Raw genomic sequence first — 24,939 nt, 5'->3', positions numbered from 1 at the left:
TTAAAAAAATATTTTTTCCACATGCCCATGGTAATAGACGTCATTAGGGTGGGCTATCCGAACATGAACCATTCAGGTACCAATTGAATTGAGTTATTTTGCCGGGTTTTGTGGGACAGGTACATTTTTCTCCTAAGTAATCACCCCAGCAACAAACAAACAGCGCCGCGCCGGCCAATGAGCTTGTGCAGCCGCCTCTGTCCTCACTTCCTCCGGCTGAGCTGGGTTTGGCTTAGCACTATCAGCCAGCACGCAGCCATCTTGGACTTGGCTATATCTGGGCTGGCAAATCCAACACGTTCGGGATGGGAGGAATTTAATCAACCTGGAGTGGTTGAGTGCAGATTGTCTGGAGCCCAGGGACGCTTCACATGTGTGACTTTGAACATTGAACATATATATATATATATATATATATATATATATATAAAAAAAAAAAGAAAAAAAAAAAAAAAAAAAGCCGCACCAAGACCCAAAACCGGTTTTAAGCGGACTCCCCCTCCCCTTTTCCTAGTCTGAACGCTGTGTGCAGTTTCTGAGGGGCCTGGGAACCGTTTCTGCTTGAGTTTCTGTTGTTTTACAGTAGGCACTTTTTAAAGTTTTTAAAGTGGTCCGTTTCAGTGCATTGGTTATGTCTTGTTGGTTGCCAGATCTTTTTGGAAAGTTGCTTTTTTGTGTCACAGATTACCCGTTGTGTTATGGGTCTGGATGAATTTTTACATTAATCTGGATTCGAGGTGTCTACATTTCTGCTGGAATTTGGTATCGGGTCGCAGTTGATGTTGATCGAATCCATGATCTTCATCAGCTCGAGCACGGCAGCTGCGAAATAAAGACTTGCAATCAGACAGACTTGGACTGCAAGATCCACTTTGGAGATAAAGACATTAAAATGTCAACTAGAACACCACTACCTACTGTCAATGAAAGAGATACAGAAAACGTAAGTATATGGAATCCTTTTCTTTCATAAGGGGCTTGATAACGCGCGTCACTGGTGACAGCGCCGGAACTTTATTGTATTTCAAAGGAATGCATTTAATTACTGTAAATGCACTTTCAAACTTTAGATCATGAATATTGTACAGACAGATCGACAGCACTTTGCAAAACATCAACAGGGTTATAGATGTGTGATTCCCACAAATGTGACGTCCTCCTAAGTTGTGAAGCCTCTGTTTTATACTGCTGCACAGGCATAGTACCTGATCTGTCGGGCTCACCCAGCTCGAAGTCATAAAGTGTTTGTTTTTTTAAGAATAAACAAAGGGGCGCGTGACGGGATGACTTTCACGCGCAGCTTCACTCCGCAAAATAACTGTTAAGTCACCCTCACTCGACTTCCTGTTAGAATGATGCATTATAACAATGTTTCCGCTACAAAATAAAAAAAAAAGTGTGAAAGTATTTCTTGTACCATAATACACTGAAAAAGTGTTTACGCTACACTGATACAGAACTAACAATATTACAACTGTATTTGCGCAATAATACAGTGTAACAATATATCATCTGCAAAAATACAGTGCAACCATATTTCCACTGCAGTGATGCAATGTAACAATTATTATGCTACAATGATACAGTGCTAATAATATTACGACCCCAATTCTGAAAAGTTGGGACAGCATAACAAATGCTAATAAATACAAAAAGGAGTGATTTGTAAATTATATTCACCCTTTGCTATATTGAAAGCACTACAATTACACATTATATGATGTTTTACCTGTTTTTTGAAAATGTGCAATCATTTTAAATCAGATGATTGCAACATGCTCCAAAAAAGTTGGGACAGTCAACTGTTTCCCACTGTGAAACATCACCATTTCTTCTAATAACATTTAAGCATTTGTGCACTGAAGACACAAGTTTGTTAAGTTTAGAAAGTGGAATTTGCCCCATTCATCCATTATGTAGGTCTTTAACTGCACAATTGTACGGGGTCTTCGTTGCCGTATTGTGTGCTTAATAATGCACTACACATTCTCAACTGGAGACAGGTCAGGACTGCAGGAAGGCCAGTCTAGTACCCACACTCTCTGCTTACACAGCCATGCACTTGAAATCCGGGCAGTATGTGGTATGAAGTTGTCCTGCTGGAAAATGCAGAGATGTCCCTGGAAAAGACGGTGCTGGATGGCAGTATATGTTGCTCCAAAAATGTTACATATCTGTCTACATTCATGGTATTCTCACAGATGTGCGATTTACCCATGCCATGGGCACTGACACACCCCTGGCCCATACAGACAGTAGGTTTGGGACCTGATGCTAATAACAGCTTGGATGACCCTTTTCCTCTTTAGCCCGGATAACATGACGGCTGTGTTTTTCAAAAGCTTTTTTGAAATGTGGACTCTTCGGACCAAAAAACACAATTCCACTGTTCTACTTTCCATCTAAGATGAGACCAAAACCAGAGAAGTCGGCAGCGCTTCTGGACAGTGTTGATGTAGGGCTTCTGCTTTGCATAGTAAAGTCTTAACTTGCATCTGTGGATGCAGTGGTGAATTTGTTGACTAATAAAGGTGTACTAAAGTAATCGCAAGCCCAACTTCATGATATCCATTACAGATAAATGACTTTTTTTAAGACCGTGACGTCTGAGGGATCAGAGATCACGCGCATTCAGAAGTGGTTTTCATCTTGCCCTTTACTTACCGAGATTTGACCAGATTCCTTGAATATTTTAACTATATTGTGCACTGTAGAGGGTGAAATGCCCAAAATCCTTCCAGTTTGTATTTGGGGAACATTGTTCTCAAAGTGCTGGATTATTTGCTGAAGCATCTGTTGGCAAATTGACAAGTCTTGAACAATCCTTGCTCTTGAAGGACTAGGCTGTTTTTGGAGGCTCCTTGTACAGAATACAGTATTATGACACAATTACCTCACAATCACCTGTTTAACATCTCCCTTTCACATCGCCTTGTTATTTCAACTTGTCAAATTGTTATTAGTCTTAAATTGCCCCTGTTTCAACTTTTTTTGGAGCATGTTGCAATCATCTGATTTGAAATTATTGTACATTTTCTAAAAAACTATAAAATTCACAAGGTAAAACATCATATTATGTGTAGTTGTGGTGCTTTCAATATAGCAAAGGGTGAATATAATTTACAAATCACTCTTTGCTTTTATTAGCATTTTTTCTACTGTCCAAACTTTTTTGGAATTGGGGTTGTACAATTATATTTGCATATGAAGCGGTGTTATAGTAGTTCAGCTACAAAGATACAGTGTAACAGTGTTTCTACTACAGTGATCGAATGTAACAATTATTCAGCTACACTGATACATCGCTAACAATTATTCAGCTACACTGATACAGCGTTAACAATTATTCAGCTACACCGATACAGCGTTAACAATTATTCAGCTACACTGATACAGCGCTAACAGTTATTTAGCTACACCGATACAGTGCTAACAGTTATTCAGCTACACTGATACAGTGCTAACAATTATTCAGCTACACCGATACAGCGCTAACAATTATTCAGCTACACCGATACAGCGCTAACAGTTATTCAGCTACACCGATACAGCGCTAACAGTTATTCAGCTACACCGATACAGCGCTAACAGTTATTCAGCTACACCGATACAGCGCCAACAGTTATTCAGCTACACCGATACAGCGCTAACAGTTATTCAGCTACACCGATACAGCGCTAACAGTTATTCAGCTACACCGATACAGCGCTAACAGTTATTCAGCTACACCGATACAGCGCTAACAGTTATTCAGCTACACCGATACAGCGCTAACAATTATTCAGCTACACCGATACAGCGCTAACAATATTGCAGTTATATTGGCGCTACATGTTACAGCATAACAATATTTCAGCTGCAAAGATAGAGTGTAACCATATTTCCACTACAGTGATGCAGTGGAACAGTATATCAGTTGCAAAGATACAGTGTAAATGTCCGCTATAGTGATACATTGTAACTATTAATCTGCTACAATTTACATTACACTGATACAGCGCTAACTATATTACAGTTATATTTGCACTACATGATACAGTGTAACAACATTTCAGCTGCAAAGATACAGTGGAACCATATTTCTGCTGCAGTGATGCAATATAACAGTTATTTCGAGACAATGTCTGCTACACTGATACAGCGCTCACAATATTACAGCTACTTTCGGCTTTGGGATATAGTGTAGTAATATTTCAGCTGCAAAAATACAGCGTAACTTAATTTCCACTGCAGTAATAGAATGTAACAAATTTTCTGCAAGACTGATACAGCTTTAACAATAATATATTACAATTATATTTGTTCTATATAAAACAGTGTGACAATATTTAAGCCGCAATGATACAGTGTAACCATATTTCCGCTACAGTGATACAGTGTAACAATATTTCCACTACAATGATGTAGTGTAACAGTATTTTAGTTGTAAAGATACAGTGTAACCATATTTCTGCTACAGTGATACATTGTAACAAGTATTCCTCTAGTACACTGATACAGCACTAACAATATTATAATTATATTTGTGCTACACGATACAGTGTAACAGTGTATCCGTATATCTGCTACAGTGATAGAATATCACACTGATACAGCACTAACATCATTACAGCTATATTTGGCTATGTGATACAGTGTAACAATATTTCAGCTGATAAAATGCAGTGTAACTGTATTTCTGCTGCAGTGATACATTGTAACATTTATTTGGCTACAACCATTTTTAGCTTTTGTGCAGTTCACTTACCTGTACATAGTCCTGCAGTGTGACAAATAATTTTTTTAAAAGTACAAATGTTCTATGTAGTCTTTCAATTAATAGTAGGTCAACTGCATGCATAAGAGTTATACAAGAATTAGAAAAAATGCTGTTTAAAATAGTTTGATATAGAACAGCATGTCAGCTTGCTGACTGTCACTGATTGACATGTCAACTGCCAGTAACATTTGACAGTGGTATGCAATGTTTTGAATCCTGTTCACAACTGAAATTGCATAGTTGTATATCTAAAGTGGAATATTGTATTCTTATTGTATTCTCAAAGCACTTTGAGCGACAATCTTATATGAAATGTGCTTAGTAAATAGGGTTTAGCATTATTAAAGTTAGAAATAGAGTGCTGTTTAGCCTCCTGTTTGTCAGCTCTGTTATATGGGTAGAAAACAGGCTGACGGATAAGTGAGCAGATCTTACCTGCTGAATATGCAGTCTCACCTCTGGTTGGTCCTTGAGTGATGACTATTCCCTTCTGTGGTATCCAGAGAGAGAGAGAGAAAGAGGGAGAGAGAGAGAGGGAGAGAAAGCTTCCATCTCCACCCCTCGGACTCCCATCTAACGACAGGTGTCTGAGATCTTTTCACGCTCCTCTGGGCATCGGCTTGTGCCAGCCAATCAATGAGCTGTGAGCATCACAAAATCAGACTCGATTGTTAATTTGGATGCTATTCAGATCGCCAATGCTAGAATGAAGGGCTCCCACTCTGTCAAGAGGCACCGCATAACTACAGTAAGTACAAAATATCCATTCTAATTAGGCCGATTAAATTTAGGATAGAGGATAGATTCTTTTGTAATGTGCAAAGCCACTCGATTCCAAGCAGCTTTGTTGACTGGGGAAGGCTTTAATGCATAATACACTTGAAACTGATCCAGGTTGTGAGGTTTTAGAGCATATTTGTAAAATCGTTAATCAAAACTACAGTGAGTATTGTGATTAGCCCCTTAAAAGTTGTAAAACCTATTGATTGTATTTGAACACAAAAAGCAACATGACATTTTGACTGAATGTTGCTTTGAGTAAAGCTGTAATGTGATATTTGAAGTGAAACTATGTCTAGATCTTATCAGCAACAATAATGCTTTTTATAGGCAGCTTGCTTGTTATGATAAAGAAATATTACTCTGTGCTCTAGAATGTCCTAGATGAGAGCGCTTGTCCTTGAGAGAAAATTGAGGACACAGTCTTTTTAAAGATTTCTCTTGGTCCTGTATGATTGTTTGCATCAGTTTTGGAGTATTAGAGACTTTTATGTTTCTAATAGAGGCTTTCATGCATATAAGTGTTTAAAGTCTTACAATTCAAAAGAAAAACGATGACCAGATAAATCTGTCTGGTTTTTATGAAGGTAGTCAGTGTTGATGCAACACCTGCGTATCAACTTTTTTAATCTCCTGTTTAGATGTCAGATATATCTTTATTGTTATATCATTGTTATAAGTTAACCATTTCCAATTTATTTTGATGTTATTCATCAAATTGCTCTGCTGTTTGTAGTTGCAAAGAATATCTGCCGTATTACTTGTGTTAGTGTTTAATATGGCTGGGAACAAAGCTCAGCTGAATCACTTAAATTACAGGGTGGAAAAATGTTCTCACAATACTAGTTCAAATCTGGCTTTGTATAGCTTCCTTGCATGTTTCCATTTGGTTGATGTAAAATATCCATGCATGATGAGATTTGAAATCCAGACTTATCTCACAGCACTGATGTTGTCCTTATCCTTTTAATGTTTGTGTCTTTTAATTATAAGTTGTTAGTTAATTGTGGTGGCCTGTTAATCAGTATTTGGAACCGGTATTGTATTCCCAGGATATTGCACAAAGTTGCGATCAGTTCCTGTTAGGGGTGTGTAAAAATATAGTTTTTCTGAAGTGTTCAGTGGGGAGATCCTTTCATAGCGTGTTGAGAGTAAAAATTGTTCCGTGTAATGTGTGTCCAAGACGAGATCCATGCAACCCATTTGTCATTGAATACGGTCACTTTTAATACCATTTCTGTTCTTTACAGTCAGTTGTTGATCAAAACCAACTTAAAAAAAAAAAAAATATATATATATATATATATATATATATATATATATATATATAATTCTAATTATGCATCGCACAGATGAGGCAAAGCCATTCGAGTCCTGTCTAGTTAACATGCGCTCATTTAAAGGCGCTGTTTACAGAAATGCTGTTTTTTGTTAAAGAGACAGTACTGGTTTTGCACGTGTTCAACAAATCAATGTAAATACTTGTAAATAGTACAAATTATGCAATGTAACATAAATAATATTTGAAATATAATATCTTATTTATTGATTGAATACATTTATTTGTTCATTTTTAAAAATCCAAAATGTGACATTATGAAAAAGTAATAAAATATAAATAATCAAATTAATATTTTCCTAATGTACCTAGTTAAAAGGTCCCCTTTATAATTAACAACATTAGCTGGGAGAGAATTTCTTTTATATGTAAGCAAAAGGGACATTATAACTGAAATAAACCCATATGAATCGATATTGAATCAAATCGAAGTCAATTTGGCCAGTATATGGTTTAAAGTTGTCCTGCTGAAAATGCCAGGACATCTCTGGAAAAGATGGTGTTGGATGGCAGTATATGCTGCTCCAAAATTTGTACATAACTGTCTGCATTCATGGTGTTCACACAGATGTGCGAGTTACCCATGCCATGGGCACTGACACATCCCTGGCCCATACAGACACTGGCTTTTGGACCTGATGCTGATAACAGCTTGGATGGTCCTTTTCCTCTGGCAAAGAGAACACAGCGGCTGCGTTTTTCAAAAACTATTTGAAAGGTGGACTCATCGGACGAAGAAACACAGTTCCACTGTTCTACTTTCTGAGACCGAGCCCAAAGAAGTCGGCAGCGCTTCTGGACAGTGTTGATGTAGGGCTTCTGCTTTGCATAGTAAAGTCTTAACTTGCATCTGTGGATGCAGTGGTGAATGGTGTTGACTAACAGAGGTTTACTAAAGTAATCCCAAGCCCATGTTCATGATATCATTACAGATGAATGATGTTTTTTAAGACGGTGTTGTCTGAGGGATCAGAGATCATGAGCATTCAGAAGTGGTTTTCGTCTTGCCCTTTACGCACCGAGATTTGACCAGATTCCTTGAATTTTTTAACTATATTGTGCACTGTAGAGGGTGAAATGCCCAAAACTCCTGAACTTCAAACTCCTGAACTCTTCCAATGGATGAAGCTGGTGGCAACTAAAGAGAACGCACTAATGGAGACAAATACACTATGAAATGTGGCTGTACGTGATACTGACACCCAGTGTTCAGAGTACGAATTTCATATAATTTCTCAATAGCGGGCCAAATTATGTTTTATTTCCAAAATCTCTCGCAGGCCACATCAGAGCAGTCGGCAGGTCGCAGATGGCCCGCAGGCCGTAGTTTGGACACCCCTGATTTATAGCATGAAACATAGACCGTGACCATTGTACCCCGATTCCTGAGCAAATTACTCTTATGAGTCCGTTCTTTTGAATCTACACTGGCGCCATCGAACAGAATTTCAAAAATTTAGTTTTCTAAACAACTTTCCGAATGCACCCCTCATCTGCAGTTGTTTAAACAGTCAGATAGTTTCACCTCCAACTCGCGCTATTGGTTGAGTAACATTGTTGGGGTGGGTCTAAGCCGGTCTCCCAAAACAAACACAGGAAGTTTTATAGCGCCACACAGAAACAGTTTTCGATAAAATTATCCTATAAATGGCTTACTTATAGTTGTCTCTGCATATTAAGCTGAGATATAAGAAAGTATTTAAACACCCGAAAAAGTTACATTGAGCTTTAATTCCAAGGTCTGTGTAAACACACATTTGCAAGAATCTGTTCTGTTACAATATTAAATGATCTCATCATTTGGTAACTGGTTGCTGAGGGCAGTAAATCCAATAAGAATTTCATTTCTTATTTCCAGAATATTTCTTCCTCAAAAGTATTAAAAGAATCATTAATGGAACTGTTAAAGAACTGGAATCCTTTAAAATAAATCAGAATTGGAACCAGAGTCCTTAAATTCCTTACGACTTTGATCCTTAGAGACCATATAGCATTATTGCTACTTCAGAACTTTAAAGGATTTTATGAGTTTAATGTGTCTTGTTTGGGTTCTAAACCTGATTCTGTAGAGTAAGCCTAGCAATTATAGCGTAAAACAGATAAAGTAATGTACTTGTGGTAGTCTAGTTCTTGGCGGACTTGACTAATCAAATTAATAATTATACTGAAACCCATGGAGTCAAAATTGGCAAAGCTTGGCCTAAATTTGGGTTTCAAAAGTGTTACATTTTGCATAATCCTAAATATATATATATATATATATATATATATATATATATATATATATATATATATATATTTCCGGGTTCAATGTAGATTTTGTCTTCCAGATGTTCAATGTGGAGTCAGACTTTTAAGCTCCACTGTATATACACAGTGTTACCCAATTTGGTAATACTTGTAACCTGTTGAGTTTCCTCCTCCTGACATGAACAGCATGAGTCACAGTGATCCAGGCAACATGTTGTTGATCAGTCTTCTCTCAGGTATTGTTGAAATCTCCTGCCACATCGTGCCTAATTTCCTGTAGCCTTTACGGAGAGATCTTGTTCATTTTTCTTTTCCCCCAACAGTCTGTGGTGTCTACATTGGTTGTTATTATTAAGGTGTCTGTTTGAGCTCTGAGCTCTTTCGTGTGCTAATTTAAGTCACTCTGTTCCAGATGGACTGGCATGCTGTTTGAAAGCGTATCATAGATGAGCCCTCAGTGTGCGGGCTAGTGGTGTCATCTCTGCCTTTTGTTTTCTCAGTGATGCTGACATGTTGTTTAATAGATTTATACAACCATGGGCCCTAATTATCATGGCTCATCCATTACAGTTATTGATTTAGTGAGGTAGCTGGGTGATTTGTCTCTTGAGCAATGCCATTCGGGACTTCTTGGACATAAGCATCTTGATCAGTGGAGCTTTTTACCATACTTTTTTATAATACAATTATTTTTGCAATCACTGTACATTCTTATGACTTTTCACTGTTTAACACACTCTGCTCCATTTAAAACATTTGACCATCTTTAAGTTCATTCTGCAAAATTCTGCAGATTTTTCCAAAATCAGCGCAGAAAATTTAGGAAAAGCTTGTAGACTCTGTCCACGTCCATACTAATGTGTATGCAATACTGAGAGCATTTTCAATGGAAAGTCTCCAGTTTCATTGGAGGAAAACGCCCATTCCATTGTGGAAGAGAGACATAAACATAGCAATATAAATGGGTTTTTCATTGAAAATGTATAATGTGGATGTGGCCTTAATCTGGGCCTGCTTATAGTCAAATCAACCAAATTTCAGAAACTTCCCCGGCTTAAATATTTTATTAATACGTTCTGTGACAAAAGATAAACATAAATGAGGATAAAAGCCAAAATATTAAATGCCATGGATTAATATGTACTGGGGAATCCATTATTTTGTAGAGGGGGGTCAAAATGTTCGTTTGGAACAAAACTACAGGTCAAAAAAATAATCTTAGAAAGGTGGCATCATCATTATTTTATTTTTACACAAAGATAAGTAGGTCTATTACTAAAATCAGTTGACTCAGCACCCTTGTTGCATTATATGCCAATGGTGTGAGTCCAAAAAATTAGGAAAAACACTTTTTCTGTTGTTTGTTCAAAGTTGAAGCGCATATAAATCCAAAAGTATTAAAGATATCTTAATATAGGGGAGCCAGGGGAGCTCAGCAAGTAAAGATGCTGAGTACTACACCTGGAATTGCAAGTTCGAATCCAGGGCGTGCTGAGTGATTCCAGTCAGGCTTCCTAAGCAACCAGTTGGCCCAGTTGCTAGGGTGGGTAGAGTCACGTTGGGCTAACCTCCTCGTGGTCGCTATAGTGTGGTTCTTGCTCTCGGTGTGGTGCGTGGTGAGTTGTGCGTGGATGCCGTGGAGAACAGTGTGGACCTCCACATGCGCTAGGTCTCTGCGGTAACGCACTCAAGCCACGTGATAAGATGCACGGATTGATGGTCTCAGACGCGGAGTCAACTGAGATTTGTCCTTCGCCACCCGGATTGAGGCGAGTCACTACACCACCATGAGGACCTAGAGTGCATTGGGAATTGGGCATGCCAGATTGGGGAGAAAAGGGGAGAAAATCCAAAAAAAACAAAAAAGATATCTTAATATCCTTTTAGATTCAGGTTCAGAACAAACTTTCCTATATATATATATATATATCCCATAGATAAGGGACTCTCAGTGTGTCTCTTTCCATAAATTGCTAAATTTTACAGATTTGCAGTGGTCGAAAACCAAATGTGGGTCACATGGTATGAAGCTAGTTTTCTTGTCCAACAAATGTGCCTATTTATTTACATGAAAAATAATAAACACATCATCATAAACAAATCTCGATTTGTAAGAGTTACAACAAAACTGTCAAAAATGTCAAATAAATGACACACGAGGCTCTTTAGTTAGTGAAATACCTATATCCAATTTTTGGATTTCAGAAATGTACATATGCATAATTAGAAGTACAAACACCAAAGATGCCAAAACCCTTCTGTATGAGTTCTGATTTTCTTTTTCTGGTCAAATTAACATGGAATGACCCTATAATTTTACATTCATAAACATGCCTAAAACTTTACATTCACTGGCATTCTCTGATATTTACTGTCACTTTCAATCTTAAAACTTTACATTCACTAGCATTCTTATAAATTATGAGGTAGCACATAAAAGAAAGTAAGAAAATCTTTAAAAAACTGATGTCCTTTTACCAAGGACCAAGTATCAGTGACTGACAGGAAGATTACTTTACCTTTTAACATTAACATGCATTTTGTAAAGCAGTTCTTTCCAAGCCAGAAAGGATGCAGCTCCAGTATTTTTCAGTGAAAGTGGAAGTCAAACCAGGAAATCGTCTGACATTTTGTCCAGATTACATTATTTACTTGTCTCTCTTCCTATGAGGGGAAACCGTAGAGGCACCGTAGCACAAACAGATGTACACTGAAACGCATTGAGTGGCACAGTTCATAGAGATATAGCCTTGTAGTAAGGAAATGGAGATATTTCCCCTGTGAAGCTAGTCTTTGAGGTTGTTGGGTTCAAAAATCATGATTCATTCAAACGGCATTTGATGTTTTCTATATTTTCAAATGCCTGGCATTTAATGGCTGTGACATTACCACAAGATCTACTCTGAAGTCTCTGAAATGATCAGAATTTCAATCAAAAACATTGGCATATTCATACAAATGTAACCAATTTAAGGTTGCCCCATTTACACCAATTTTTATGTATGTTTTAGAAATTCAGTGGCAACTTTAAAAAAAGCAAAAAATGTCCTGTGTTCTTTTCTCTCCAGCACACATCAAACACAGACGGGCGGAATGAAGTGTCGTCCCGTCCCGGACGATCAGGGGCCCGCTGCCGGAACTCCATCGCCTCCTGTGCCGATGAGCAGCCACATATTGGCAACTACCGGCTGCTCAAAACCATCGGCAAGGGCAACTTTGCCAAGGTCAAATTGGGAAGACACATTCTCACAGGACGAGAGGTGGGTTTTATAAAGATCTCAGTGGTAAACTTTTGGTTCAGAGAAGTTGAAGAATAAAGGTTTTTCAGTGTCAAAGTGCACATGCAGCCTTACGTAGAGTTTATTGTTCTTTGGGTGAATCTCGCAAAGAAATACCCGGGTCATATTTAAAAAAAAAAAAAAAAAAAAAAAACTTTTGAAAATGAAGCCTATTTTTGGACCATTAAGATTGTTTGCATCGTGAAATTATTTTGATGACAATTAAGCATACTTGAATTGTTAAAGCATCTCATTCTCATTACTGAAATACAGTAATGAAAATCATCCTGTCCTGACACAAGGAGTAAATGCATAGATTAAATCCAGTACAACAAATACACCGATCAGCCACAACATTAAAACCACCTGCCTAATATTGTGTAGGTCCCCCTCATGCCGCCAAAACAGCACCAACCCGCATCTCAGAATAGCATTCTCAGAAAGACCAGCAGTTACAGAAATACTCAAACCAGCCCATCTGGCACTAACAATCATGCCACGCTTCATCAAATTTTTTCCCCATTCTGATGGTTGATGTGAACATTAACTGAAGCTCCTGATCCGTATCTGAATGATTTTATGCGCTGCATTGCTGCCACATCATTGGCTGATTAGATAATTGCATGGATGATTGTTGGTGCCAGATGGGCTGGTTTGAGTATTTTTGTAACTGCTGATCTCCTGGGATTTTCACACATAACAGTCTCTAGAATTTATTTTGAATGGTGCCAAAAACAAAAAATATCCAGTGAGCATCAGTTCTGTTGATGGAAATGCCTTGTTGATGAGAGAGGTCAACAGAGAATGGCCAGACTGGTTCAAACTGACAAAGTCTACGGTAACTCAGATAACCGCTCTGTAAAATTGTGGTGAGAAGAGTAGCATCTCAGAATGCTATTCTGAGATGCAGGTTGGTACTGTTTTGGCAGCACGAGGGGGACCTACACAATATCAGTCAGGTGGTTTTAATGTTGTGGCTGATCGGTGTATGTCAATGATGTATAAACAGGGCCATTGCTAAAATTGTCAAGGCCTGAGACAATAAATAATTATGGGCGGGCCCCCTCTTACTAAACCCCGAAACCATAGTGTAACTTTCATGAGAATTTTTTTTTAAATACTTACATTTGAAATAAAATGTAATTATTTTTTAATTACAGTAATTAGGCCGCGGGGAATAGCGTGAGCCTCCACACACGCTAGGTCTCCGCGGTAACGCGCTCAACAAGCTACGTTATAAGATGCGTGGATTGACGGTCTCAGACATGGAGGCAACTGAGATTCGTCCTCCACCACCCTGATTTAGGCGAGTCACTACGCCACCACGAGGACTTAGAACGCATTGGGAATTGGGCATTCCAAAACTGAGGAGAGAAGGGGAGAGAAAAAAATGTACCGTAATTAGAATATGAGGTAATTATTGCTTAATCATAAAGATTTGAAAATAATTTCACAATGCAAAAAAATCATAAAGATACTAAAAATAGGCTGTATTTTCGTTATGCAAAATATAATTTCTTCCTTTTCTTTTGGACTTTTGGGTGAAATAGATATGTTGTTGTGATTCACCCTGATGTGGAGATAAAAAAATCACCAGAGATAAAAAAAAAAAAATAATCATACCGATGGTATTTTACAGCCTTTTTGCCAGATCCCAGTGAACAGGAATCCTGCCAGTAAAATGTGTGTTTTTCTGTTTTTCCTGCAGGTGGCCATAAAAATTATTGATAAGACACAACTTAATCCTACCAGCCTTCAAAAGGTAAACATTTTAGTATTGCTACTGAGCCATAAAAATCCTGTCCCGCTGGTTCTCTACCTCCCCTATCTTTACCACCCTCTCTTTTACTGATTTAAGAATAAAAGCATGGACAGCAATACTCTGAACAATGACCCTTTTTCCTGGGAATTAAACATTAACTAGATATGGCCTAGATCTGTGGTTCCCAAACTTTTTACAGTGGCGTACCCCTCCAAACATTCAACATCCTTTCACGTACCCCGTCTCTAACGCATGGATAACATTCACACAAGGTATTTTGAAAATATGTATATTTAACACAATTATCTTTTTAAAACAATTCCCTTGTATTAAACATGTTATATTTGTACATGTTTTGTACATGTTATATTAATCATATGCAGATTTAATAAATGGCTTACCGATTGAGATGGGTATGCTAGATATGATAACTGCATAACTTCAAAACTCCCCCCTCATCGCGTTACGGTACGCAAGAATAGAATCGTTGAATCAGAGTTATAAATCACCTCGCTGAATGGACAGTTTGAACTGATCCACGAGAATTCTATTTTTGCTCTGTTTGCCTTCTTAACACTCTCAAAAAAGGGCCAAATAAAAAGTGCATTAAAATAGTAACAATATTTAAAAATGTTGTTACACTAATTTAATTTCAACTAAATTATCACAAATATATATTATGAATATTCAATATAAAGCAAAGCCCTTGTAGACAGTATTGCTGTACCTTTTTGCCAGCTCGAGGGACTGCTGCCTTTTGAGAGGAATTGTGTAGTTGAAGTTGTCTTTTTGAATTGGCATTAGATGACAAAATTATTTTCATCAGTACAAGATTCAGACCAAAAATCAAAAGGACTTCTGTTCAGAGCGGTGCATGATGGTAGAGCAGTGGCTGAGAGAGGAACCCTCGGTGGACTTAGATTTCAGAGGCAGCTAATAATAGCAGGAGCTGAGAAATCAGTACGAGCGGTTGGAATAATAGCTACACATATGAGCAGAAAACATAGCACTCAGATGGGACAGTGGAGGAGGGGAGGAGAGCTTTGCTCAGTGTGAGTCCCCTTGAGTTTGTTGCTTCTTGTGATGTTTCTGTGTTTCAAAAATTGTGACCAGCCTAGGGCGATTTATCGAATATTCACTATAGATTCGAGAGGATTTTGCTGGCAAAATAAAATAAAAAAACACCAGCTGAGGGCAGGGTGATGTATTTAATATTCACGATAGATTGGTAATGATTTTCTAGCGATATGAAATTAAGAAACACCATCCTAAGGCAGTGCGACATATCGAATAATTACGACAGATTCGCAGTGGTATTGCTAGCTAAAAAAAAGATTAAGAAACACCAGCCTAAGGCAGAACGATATATTGAATATTCACAACAGATTTGCGATTATTTTGCTAGCAATATAAAATGAGGAAACATTGTGAATATCGCGATGACTTAAATATGCTTTTAATTTGGCCATTAAGTTTCCCAAACACTGTCCCTGCATTCCAAACTGGATAACTCACCCTCCAGAGAGCACTTTGAATGGAGAACAGTCATGATAGTCATGCTGTAAGATTGCTTCAAACAGAATTTCCAATAAAAATGACTTAAAAAGTAATTTACTCGCCCTTGAATTAACCTTATTTTTGAGCCCCACACCTTTTAGCCCTCCAAAGCTCTTATAGTGGATGGGAAAGTCTTAGATGGGAATAGGGTATAGGAATGATCACTTCTGAGTGTCATTAGATTTATGTTGTGATCCTTCCTTATGTCATAACTTGCATGTATGAAATGTGCAAAAATGTATTTACAGTTGGTAAGTTCATTTCAATGGATCAGTTCACACTGTTCCTCAATGGATTGTTTCAAAACTCTGATTCTGTATTTGCGTGATCATTTAAAAATGTTAATTGGTATCCCCCCGTGACATTTTTCATGCATTAAAATGTTTACTTAAATTTATATGTGGATAAATATAGCTATTTATTATGATGTTGTTAAATTGGTGCAGAAATGAACATGCTTAAAGGAATATTTTGGGTTCATTGCAAGTTAAGCTCAATCGACAGCATTTGTGACATAATATTGATTACCACAAAAATGTATTTTGACTTGCCCCTCCTTTTCTTTAAAAAAAGCTATAAATCTGGGTTCCAGTGAGGCACTTACAATGAAAGTGAATGGAGCCAATTTGTAGATGTTAAAACACTCACTGTTTAAGCCACAAGACGTCAAGAATACATGTGTTAACATGATTTTAGTGTGATAAAATCGCTTGCTTACCTTTTCTGTGTAAAGTTAAAGCCAATTTTACAACTTTGTTACCATGACAATGTAATGTCAACAAATCCTAAAACCCATCCCTAGTGGAAAAACCAGCTTAAGGTGGTAGCTGTGTTTTGGAACATGGTAACTGGTTTAAGCTGGTCATAAGCTGGTCAAAGCTGGTTATTAGCTGGTCCAAGCTGGTCGTGAGCCAGTCCAAGCTGGTTATAAGCTGGTCGACCAGCTACCATCTTCCAAAAACCAGCTTGACCAGCTTGAGCTGGTATGACCAGCTGGTAGCTGGTCTCCCAGCTTGGACCAGCTCATGGCCAGCTTCGACCAGTTTATGACTATCTACCATGTTCCAAAACACAGCTACCAGCTTAAGCTGGTTTTTCCACCAGGCTGTACAAATGACAATTTAAACAACTTTACAGCTCAAATAATACACGAGGTTTAACAGAAGAATTAATGTAAGTGCTTTTATAAAATAAGTTTCACATTTCTGCCTTTAAACCCTCCAAAAATGTGCCCCATTCACTTCTGTTGTAAGGGCCTCACTGTAAGCCCTAAGTAGCTTTTTTTTAAAGAAAGAGGCACGAGTCTAAATTATTTTTTGTGGTAATCAACATGGTCACAAATGCTGTCAAATGAGCTTAACTTGTATTGAGCCCGGAATATTATATAAAAAAAAATCTTCCTTGTGCTTATTTTCTTTAGAAAACATGCCTTGATTATTTATTACTAGATTTTTAATATTTATTGCATTAAACATTATATTATCTACCTGGCAACATTGGCTGTTTGGTCGAAATGATATTTCTTCAGATAAAAAAAGCTATTTTTAAGCCATTTCAGAGCAAAACCATAAATATATAGATATATACATTGATTAAATGTCATCAAAAGGCTGATAAATATCGAGACATTTTTTTAGCTTTATCACACAGCCCTAGACCAGCCAAATTCTCCTGCTGTCCATGTCCTTTTTTCACTTGACAGACTGTATAGATCACATTGTCACATTGAGGCCAATGTGAGGGTGCTGATGTTCCCTTCCACTGGCTGCCCTTTTCTCCTATAATTAGCTGCCATTTGTTTTTTCAGGTCATTGATTTAGGCTGTTTTCCATTTGCGAACCCATTGACAGCTCATTGTTTAGTTTGTGTCTCATGAGGGAGGAGGTGATCAGTTAGGGGCATAGGGGGCAAAAACAGGGCAGGACAGAGCCCCAGTGCGGCCCACGGCTGCACCTGGAGGGGAGGCCTACCGAAACTGTCTGCAATCAAAATGTCATGTCCTGTATTAGTCTGAAGTTGATTAATGATGTCCTATTAGGTTATGAGCATCTGCTCGTATGAAGAAGTATCTGTTATTGTTTGTTTAGTACTTTAGATGACTGTGTTCTTGGTTAAAGCTTAAGTGTGTCACTTTCTTGGTGTAAGAATGCTTAATATGCCAAGACGACTAAAAGTAAGCCATTTGTAGGTTCATATTCACATATACTGTTGTGTTGAGAAAATGGCCAGTCAAGAAAATAACGAGGGTTTTGCACCATGATTTATTTTGTGATAAATATTTATAGTAATAAAAAATATAAAATTATATCAATTAAGTGATTAAAGTATATATGATAGACTAATATATATGACATGTAGCAGTAGTAAATAATAAAAATAGTAATAAATTATATTTAAAAAAAATAACTAACAAATGAGTTTAGTCACTGGCACAAGTTCTAATATCTAAAAAAGTAATTGTACAGCCGTGCACTGTAGAATGTTGCAAGAATAAAAATCTCCTAAATTACAGTGTGGTACCCATACTTCTCATGTACCTTATTTAAAGGAATAGTTCACCCAAAAATGAAAATTTACTCGCCCTCAGGCAATCCAAGATATATCTGAGTTTCTTTCTTCATCAAAACAGAATTTAAGACTTTTAGGATTTCATTTCAGGCCGCCGCCTCTAAGCAGTGCAAGTGAACCCTCCATTTTTTGGACGGTCCAAAATGCATATTTAGGGTGCATCAAAATAATCCACACGACTCCAGTCAACAAATAAAGTTCTTCTGAACACAGCCGATTGATTATTTTGAGAAACAAAACAATCCTTATATACTTTTTAACTACAAATGTTCGCTTCCGTACATCTCTGTGGCGTGCCCTCATGAGAGGGATGACGTAAGCTTGTTGGTAAGGTCACGCATCACGTGGAGGAGGAGTCAGGAAGCAAGAGAAAAATTGTATACAAGAGAAACTTGCACAAACCATAACAGTCCAAAACAATTTAAAAACAACATAAAATAAAATAAAAAATGATTTCCAAATAATAATAAAAAAACAATGTAAACTATAACGCGCTTCCTGACTCCTCCTCCACGTGATGCGTGACCTTACCAACGAGCTTACGTCATCCCTCTCATGAGGGCGCGTCACAGAGATATACGGAAGCGAACATTTGTAGTTAAAAAGTATATAAGTATTGTTTTGTTTCTCAAAATAATCAATCGTTTGGGTTCAGAAGAACTTTGTCGACTGGAGTCGTGTGGATTATTTTGATGCACCCTAAATATGCATTTTGGACCGTCAAAAAATGGAGGACATTCACTTGCATTGTTTAGAGGAGGAGGTCTGAAATAAAATCCTAAACGTTTTAAATTCTGTTTTGATGAAGAAAGAAACTCAGATACATCTTGGATGGCCTGAGAGTGAGTAAATTATGAGCAAATTTTCATTTTTGGGTGAACTATTCCTTTAAAGAGCAGTGTTTCTTGAACAAAACTGGGTCACAAATGTTTGATAAACATCACAAGACCTCCAATGTAATAGACAAATAATCTGATAAAGACAGGTTGCCTGCAGCAGAATTAAAGTGAATTCAAGTTGGAATTTTGTGGCTTTTAGCTTGTAAACGTTGACGCATCTTAAGGAAAACTTGACAAAATGATCTTCTGTGCATTTAAAATGAACAGTTTTTCTCTTCTGCGAAAACAGACCATGGTTTGCGCATGTGATAAAAGCTAAAGGCTATTGAAAAAAGGGACAAGCCCTTTGATATGACCCTCGCTTGCTTTCTGTTTAATAGGTTCCATCAAGAGATATTATAGGGCCTTTAATCTTGTGCGACCCCACGTACACATGTGTGGACGTTGTATTTTGGCTTCGTTGTACTTTACGCATAATTGAAATTATTTTAAACCGTCTGAATACTGTTCACAAGACCCTAGACTGTTATTTAAGGGTTAAATGGATTTTCTATTTATTACTGAAACGTGGCTCTCTACTGGAGATTCGTCTCCTTTCTCTGATCTCCTACCACCCAGCTGCAAATTCTTTAACTCCCCTCGAATGGCGAGACAGGGAGGCGGATTGGCTACAATGTTTTAAGAACACTTTCACTATTGGATTTTACAAAGGAATACATATAACAGCTTCGAACTGCAATTGTTGGTTTTAGATTCTGAGATCCTTCTGGCTGTGGCCTTGGACTATCGTCAACCAAAATCACAAAGATTTTCTCACTGAATTTTCAGACTTCCTGGGGGGTATTATTCCTAATTTTGATAGACTCTTAATTTTTGGGGATTTTAATATTCATGTATGTTGCCCATCAAACTCTTTTGCTAACGACTTTATTAGCCTTAGTGAAACATTTGACCTAGTGCAGCTTGTGAAAGGCCCTACTCATAAACAGGGCCACACACTCGATCTTGTAATGTCACATGGGTTCTCTGTGTGTGATATTGAGATGCGACCATAGCTTTTCTCACCATAAACCCATAATATTTAATATATATCCGTTATCAAATATTGTCAAATCCCATGTACCGGTTCACTTGACCTGGAAGATATCCTCTACCACTCCTGCCTCCTTTTCATCGGTGTTTGAGAAGTTTTCTCAGTCTTCGGATTTTGCTTCACCTGATCTAAATCCCGATGAGCTTCTTCATTGTTTTAACTCTGGCTGCACTACTGTCTTAGACTCTGTGGCCCCACTGAGGACTAAGCATCATATGCGTGCCTTGAGAAAGGCATGTAGAAGGGCGGAAAGAAAATGGAAAAAGGACAAGTTTCAGATTTCATATGAAATTTTAAAGGATGCTCTTTCCAAATATCAGAAGGCTGTGAGATCAGCTAAGTCTGTGTATTTATCGGCTCTTATAGACAAGAACCATCACAATCCTAGAACACTTTTTAATACAATTAATGCTGAGTCAGTAGCTATGTGTGACTGTTTCTGCCAGTTTTTTATTAATAAGGCAACCGAGATTAGGCAGAATATTCACCCTGTTGTTTATGATCCTGCTGTCCCGTCAAACTATACTGGTGTTTTTAGCCAGTTTACAACTATTTCTCTTTCTTTCTTGCATGATGTTGTAAACCAACTAAAGCCCACTGGTCCTTCCTTAGATGTTATTCCCCCATGGTTACTTAAACAAGTGTTTGATGTAGTTGGTCCTACTCTTTTAAATTTGATTAATAACTGCCTTGAATCAGGAGTTGTCCCTGCCTATTTGAAGCATGCCTCGGTACAACCCAGATTTAAAAGGCCTAATCTTGATTCCTCTGTTCTATCAAATTTTAGACCCATTTCTAACCTCCCTTTTTTTTTCTTTTCTTTTTTTTAATCTAAAATACTGGAGAAAGTAGTTCTCAACCAGCTGCATAGTTTCTTGGTTGAAAACAAGATTCTTATTATTTTATTTTATTTTATTTTTTTTTGGGGGGGGGGATTTTTCCCCTTTTTCTCCCAGTTTGGAATGCCCAATTCCCAATGCGCTCTAAGTCCTCGTGGTCGCATAGTGATTCGCCTCAGTCCGGGTGGCGGAGGACGAATCCCAGTTGCCTCCGCGTCTGAGACAGTCAACCCGCGCATCTTATCACGTGGCTTGTTGAGCGCGTTGCCACGGAGACATAGCGCGTATGGAGGCTTCACGCCATCCACCGCAGCAACCACACTCAATTCACCATGCGCCCCACCGAGAACAAATCACATTATAGCGACCACGAGGAGATTACCCCATGTGACTCTACCCTCCCTAGCAACCGGGCCAATTTGGTTGCTTAGGAGACCTGGCTGGAGTCACTCAGCACACCCTGGATTCGAACTAGCGAACTCCAGGGGTGGGAAAACAAGATTCTTGATATGTTTCAATCAGGTTTTAGGAAATCTTATTCTACTGAGACAGCTCTCTTATAAGTTTTAAATGATGTTTTATTAGCCAACGACTCCGGAGATTTGTAGCGCTAGTACTTTTAGATCTGGGTGCTGCTTTTGACACGGTGGACCACAATGTTCTTTTGTCTCGCCTAGAACTGGTTGTGGGCATAAGGGGTTCAGCCTTAAGTTGGTTTCAATCATACCTTACAAACAGGAGTTTTTCAGTCAATATAGGGCAATTTCACTCTGATGCTGTTCCTTTGACTTGCGGTGTCCCCCAAGGTTCTACTCTAGCTCCCATACTGTTCTCTCTCTATATGTTGCCACTTGGTTCTATTTTTAAGAAATATGGTATATCTTACCACTGTTATGCAGATAACACACAAATTTATTTTCCTCTGAATCACAAGATCGGCTTAGACCCCGTGGTTGCTTGCCTTGTGGATGTTAAAGCATGGATGTCTTTAAATTTTTTACATTTAAACGAGTCTAAAACAGAGATTGTTGTATTTACCCCTTCTCACGCCAATTCAAATCTTGATGTCTTAACACCCTGTGTTAAGCCATATGTGAAAAATCTGGGAGTCCTTTTGGACAGTGCACTAAAACTGGATAGACAAGTTAATCAGGTTGTAAAAGCTAGTTTTTATCAATTGCGAGCCTTGGCGAAAATGAATTCTTTTCTCTCTTTTGAGAATTTTGAAAGGGTGATCCATGCTTTTATTTCCACTAGGCTTGATTACTGTAACTCTCTGTACCTGGGGATTAGCCATTCTTCTTTAGCTCGCCTTCAAATGGTTCAAAATGCTGCTGCTAGAGTTTTAACAGGGGCTCGAAAGCGTGAGCATATTACCCCATTCTACGGTCTTTACATTGGCTACCTGTTCGCTATAGAATTGATGTTAAAGCGCTCTTATTGTTTTTTAAGTCTTGAAATGGTTTAGCACCCTCATACCTCTCTGACTTGCTGATAGATTACCACCCAGTGAGAGCTCTTAGCTCTGTCAATCAAAGCCTTTTAGTTGTTCCAAAATCTAGGTTAAAGTCTAGGGGTGATCGGGCATTCGCCGTAGCTGCTCCCAAACTTTGGAACAGCTTACCAATTCAAATTGGAACTGCCCCCACACTACACATTTTTAAATCTAAGCTAAAAACATTTCTATTTGATCTGACCTACAATTTGTGATGTGATGCTTTACTGTATATGCTCTGTTTTTGTGTCATGTGTGACTTTGTGCCTGTCTGATTGTACTTGATGGTACTTTGTTTTCTTTTAAAGCACATTGGTCAACGGTAGTTGTTTTTAATAGTGCTTTATAAATAATAAATTGATTGATTGATTGATTAAACTTCTGCCATACAGTCACGTGACACAACAACATGACGTTGATTTCCCTGAATTGCTTCTTAGAGTACAGAGGTTACAAAAGTGCACCTGGTAAGAAACCACTAAGTTGAGTGTAAAGAGTAGCATCTCTAGTTTCATTTGATATGCCGCTTTTGAAAAAGGTATTCATTTTTCATGCGCGCTTATAAACGTGGTGTCCACATACGTGGATTTTGAGACATTATTCCCTCAAAAATTTAAAATACATGTCAGTTATTTTGAATAACTTTCAACATTAACACATCTGTGGGTCATTTCGCTGTGGGTGATTTTAATATACATTTTGTTCGATTTTATTTTATCACTGCACAGTATGGCATTCCTATATTTACTGTGCATTTTCATGTTGAGATCCATAATGTCATCCAAAAGCTGAAACATTTTGTTTTCAGAGGCTCAAACTGTTCTGAGGCCAGTTAAGTCGTTCACTAAATAGGGAGTAAGGGAGCAAGGGAACATCCTATAGCTCTATGCAGCTAAGTGCATTCACTCTGAACCAAAATTCAGAATCCAAAATAAAGTTCATTTTCAGGCTGCAGATGATGTTTGGACCAGATTCAGAATTTATTGTGTATAATTTTATTTTAAGATGTTTGGCAGAGATTGGATGATGCTGGCCATTACTTTGAATCAGAATTAATGATGCTAATTTCTGATGTAATGTCTGTAACATCTCAAAATCATGAATAACCAACATTCCTGGAAACATAATAAAACAATTCAATGAAACAAATCTCACTTTCTATAGCTTGGTATTATGTAAAATTTCACAACTTAGTCCCGCTGTCCACATATGTGGACATACATTTTTAGGAACATTATTTGCTCTAGAATTTTTTAAAATTATTTATTTATTGCTTGTTTATTAGGTGCTGCTAGTTACAAATAAAAAAGGTAATGGAAAATGCACACAGCAGTCGTGCTTGAGTCTCAGGAGGTTAAATGTAGTACTACTAAGTCTGTTTTTACACGTCTTGGACTCGCTGTTTCATGTGGCATGCAACACTACCGTTAACCTTGATTTTTTTAAATACAATATCAGCATCCACCCACACACCTAGGGCCCTCTTTGACAATGACCACTTATGTACTTCCTCTAGCTCCTCGTCGTCTCTCACTGATGCCATTTTTATTTGCATCTGTGCGACCTCTTACACAACTCCTGAGAGTGGGCTGAGAGCCTCTGGTGCTAGTTCTATTTACTTGTTTAGAATTAACCTTTTTTCTACATGTATATCAGGTTAGAATCAGCGATCGACAAACCTGAGTTTGAGTCAAGGTTGAGAGCATGGAAGCACACAGAGTGTTCAATAGCTGAAACAAGCAGTACAAGCACATTTACGTCATCATTGCGTGTTTTCAGATAGTACTTGTGGGTGTATGTGGGTGTTGATGTAAGGCAGTAGTTCCGTTCACGATCTCAGATGTATTTCCAGCCTCTGGTATCCTAGAAACTCATGTTCTCGCAGCTAGTGAATGAGAAGCATCCGAGATCAGGGAATGTGATTGAAAATGGGATGAGTCACTTGATAAAGAATATTGAGGCTTTTAGCTCATATGTACTAGCTTTTAGGTCATTTGTATGCCAGTCTACTCCTAAATGTTGATAAAATGTGCTTTAGTGGATATACACACAGTCTTTCTTAAATGGGAAAACGGACAAAAAAAAAATGAGTCATGTTGCACTACACAGATTTTTGTCCAATCAGATTATCTAGAATTAGTATGTCCCTCCCCGTTATACCTCCTACCTGGCAAGTAGCAAATATGACAACTCGTAATTATTTGTACAAGATAGCGAAATCCTAACACATCTTATGATTTGGCTCATACGAAAAGGTACGACTTTTATTCCCATAGAGATCAACCAATTAACAAACGGAATTTCAAGCGATACAATACAGACATTACATTTTAGCTAGCCTCCTATCCAAAACTTTATTTTAAAAAAAGGAAACATCAGT

General features: G+C 37.9%; 1 protein-coding gene across 11 annotated transcripts in view; it reads left to right on the top strand.

The window, feature by feature from the left end:
- Positions 1-241: 241 nt before the first annotated feature.
- The window catches only part of LOC127409939 (MAP/microtubule affinity-regulating kinase 3), an 87,255-nt gene continuing 62,557 nt past the window's right edge, over positions 242-24,939 (top strand). For 3 of the 11 annotated variants that reach the window (XR_007892065.1, XR_007892066.1, XM_051644933.1), the window contains exons 1-3: positions 242-943; positions 12,197-12,388; positions 14,115-14,168. Coding sequence is in view for 9 of the 11 variants with exons in the window: in XM_051644933.1 (XP_051500893.1) it covers positions 893-943; positions 12,197-12,388; positions 14,115-14,168 (297 nt within the window). In the remaining 2 variants the exon portion in view is untranslated. Of the gene's footprint in view, positions 944-5,372; positions 5,508-12,196; positions 12,389-14,114; positions 14,169-24,939 lie in introns of those variants that run through there. The other 8 variants (XM_051644928.1, XM_051644932.1, XM_051644931.1 and 5 more) reach the window with 4 other exon arrangements.

The sequence above is a fragment of the Myxocyprinus asiaticus genome, chromosome 19, assembly GCF_019703515.2.
Source record: "Myxocyprinus asiaticus isolate MX2 ecotype Aquarium Trade chromosome 19, UBuf_Myxa_2, whole genome shotgun sequence".
NCBI lineage: Eukaryota > Metazoa > Chordata > Actinopteri > Cypriniformes > Catostomidae > Myxocyprinus > Myxocyprinus asiaticus.
This window is presented reverse-complemented; position numbering and strand designations above follow the sequence as displayed.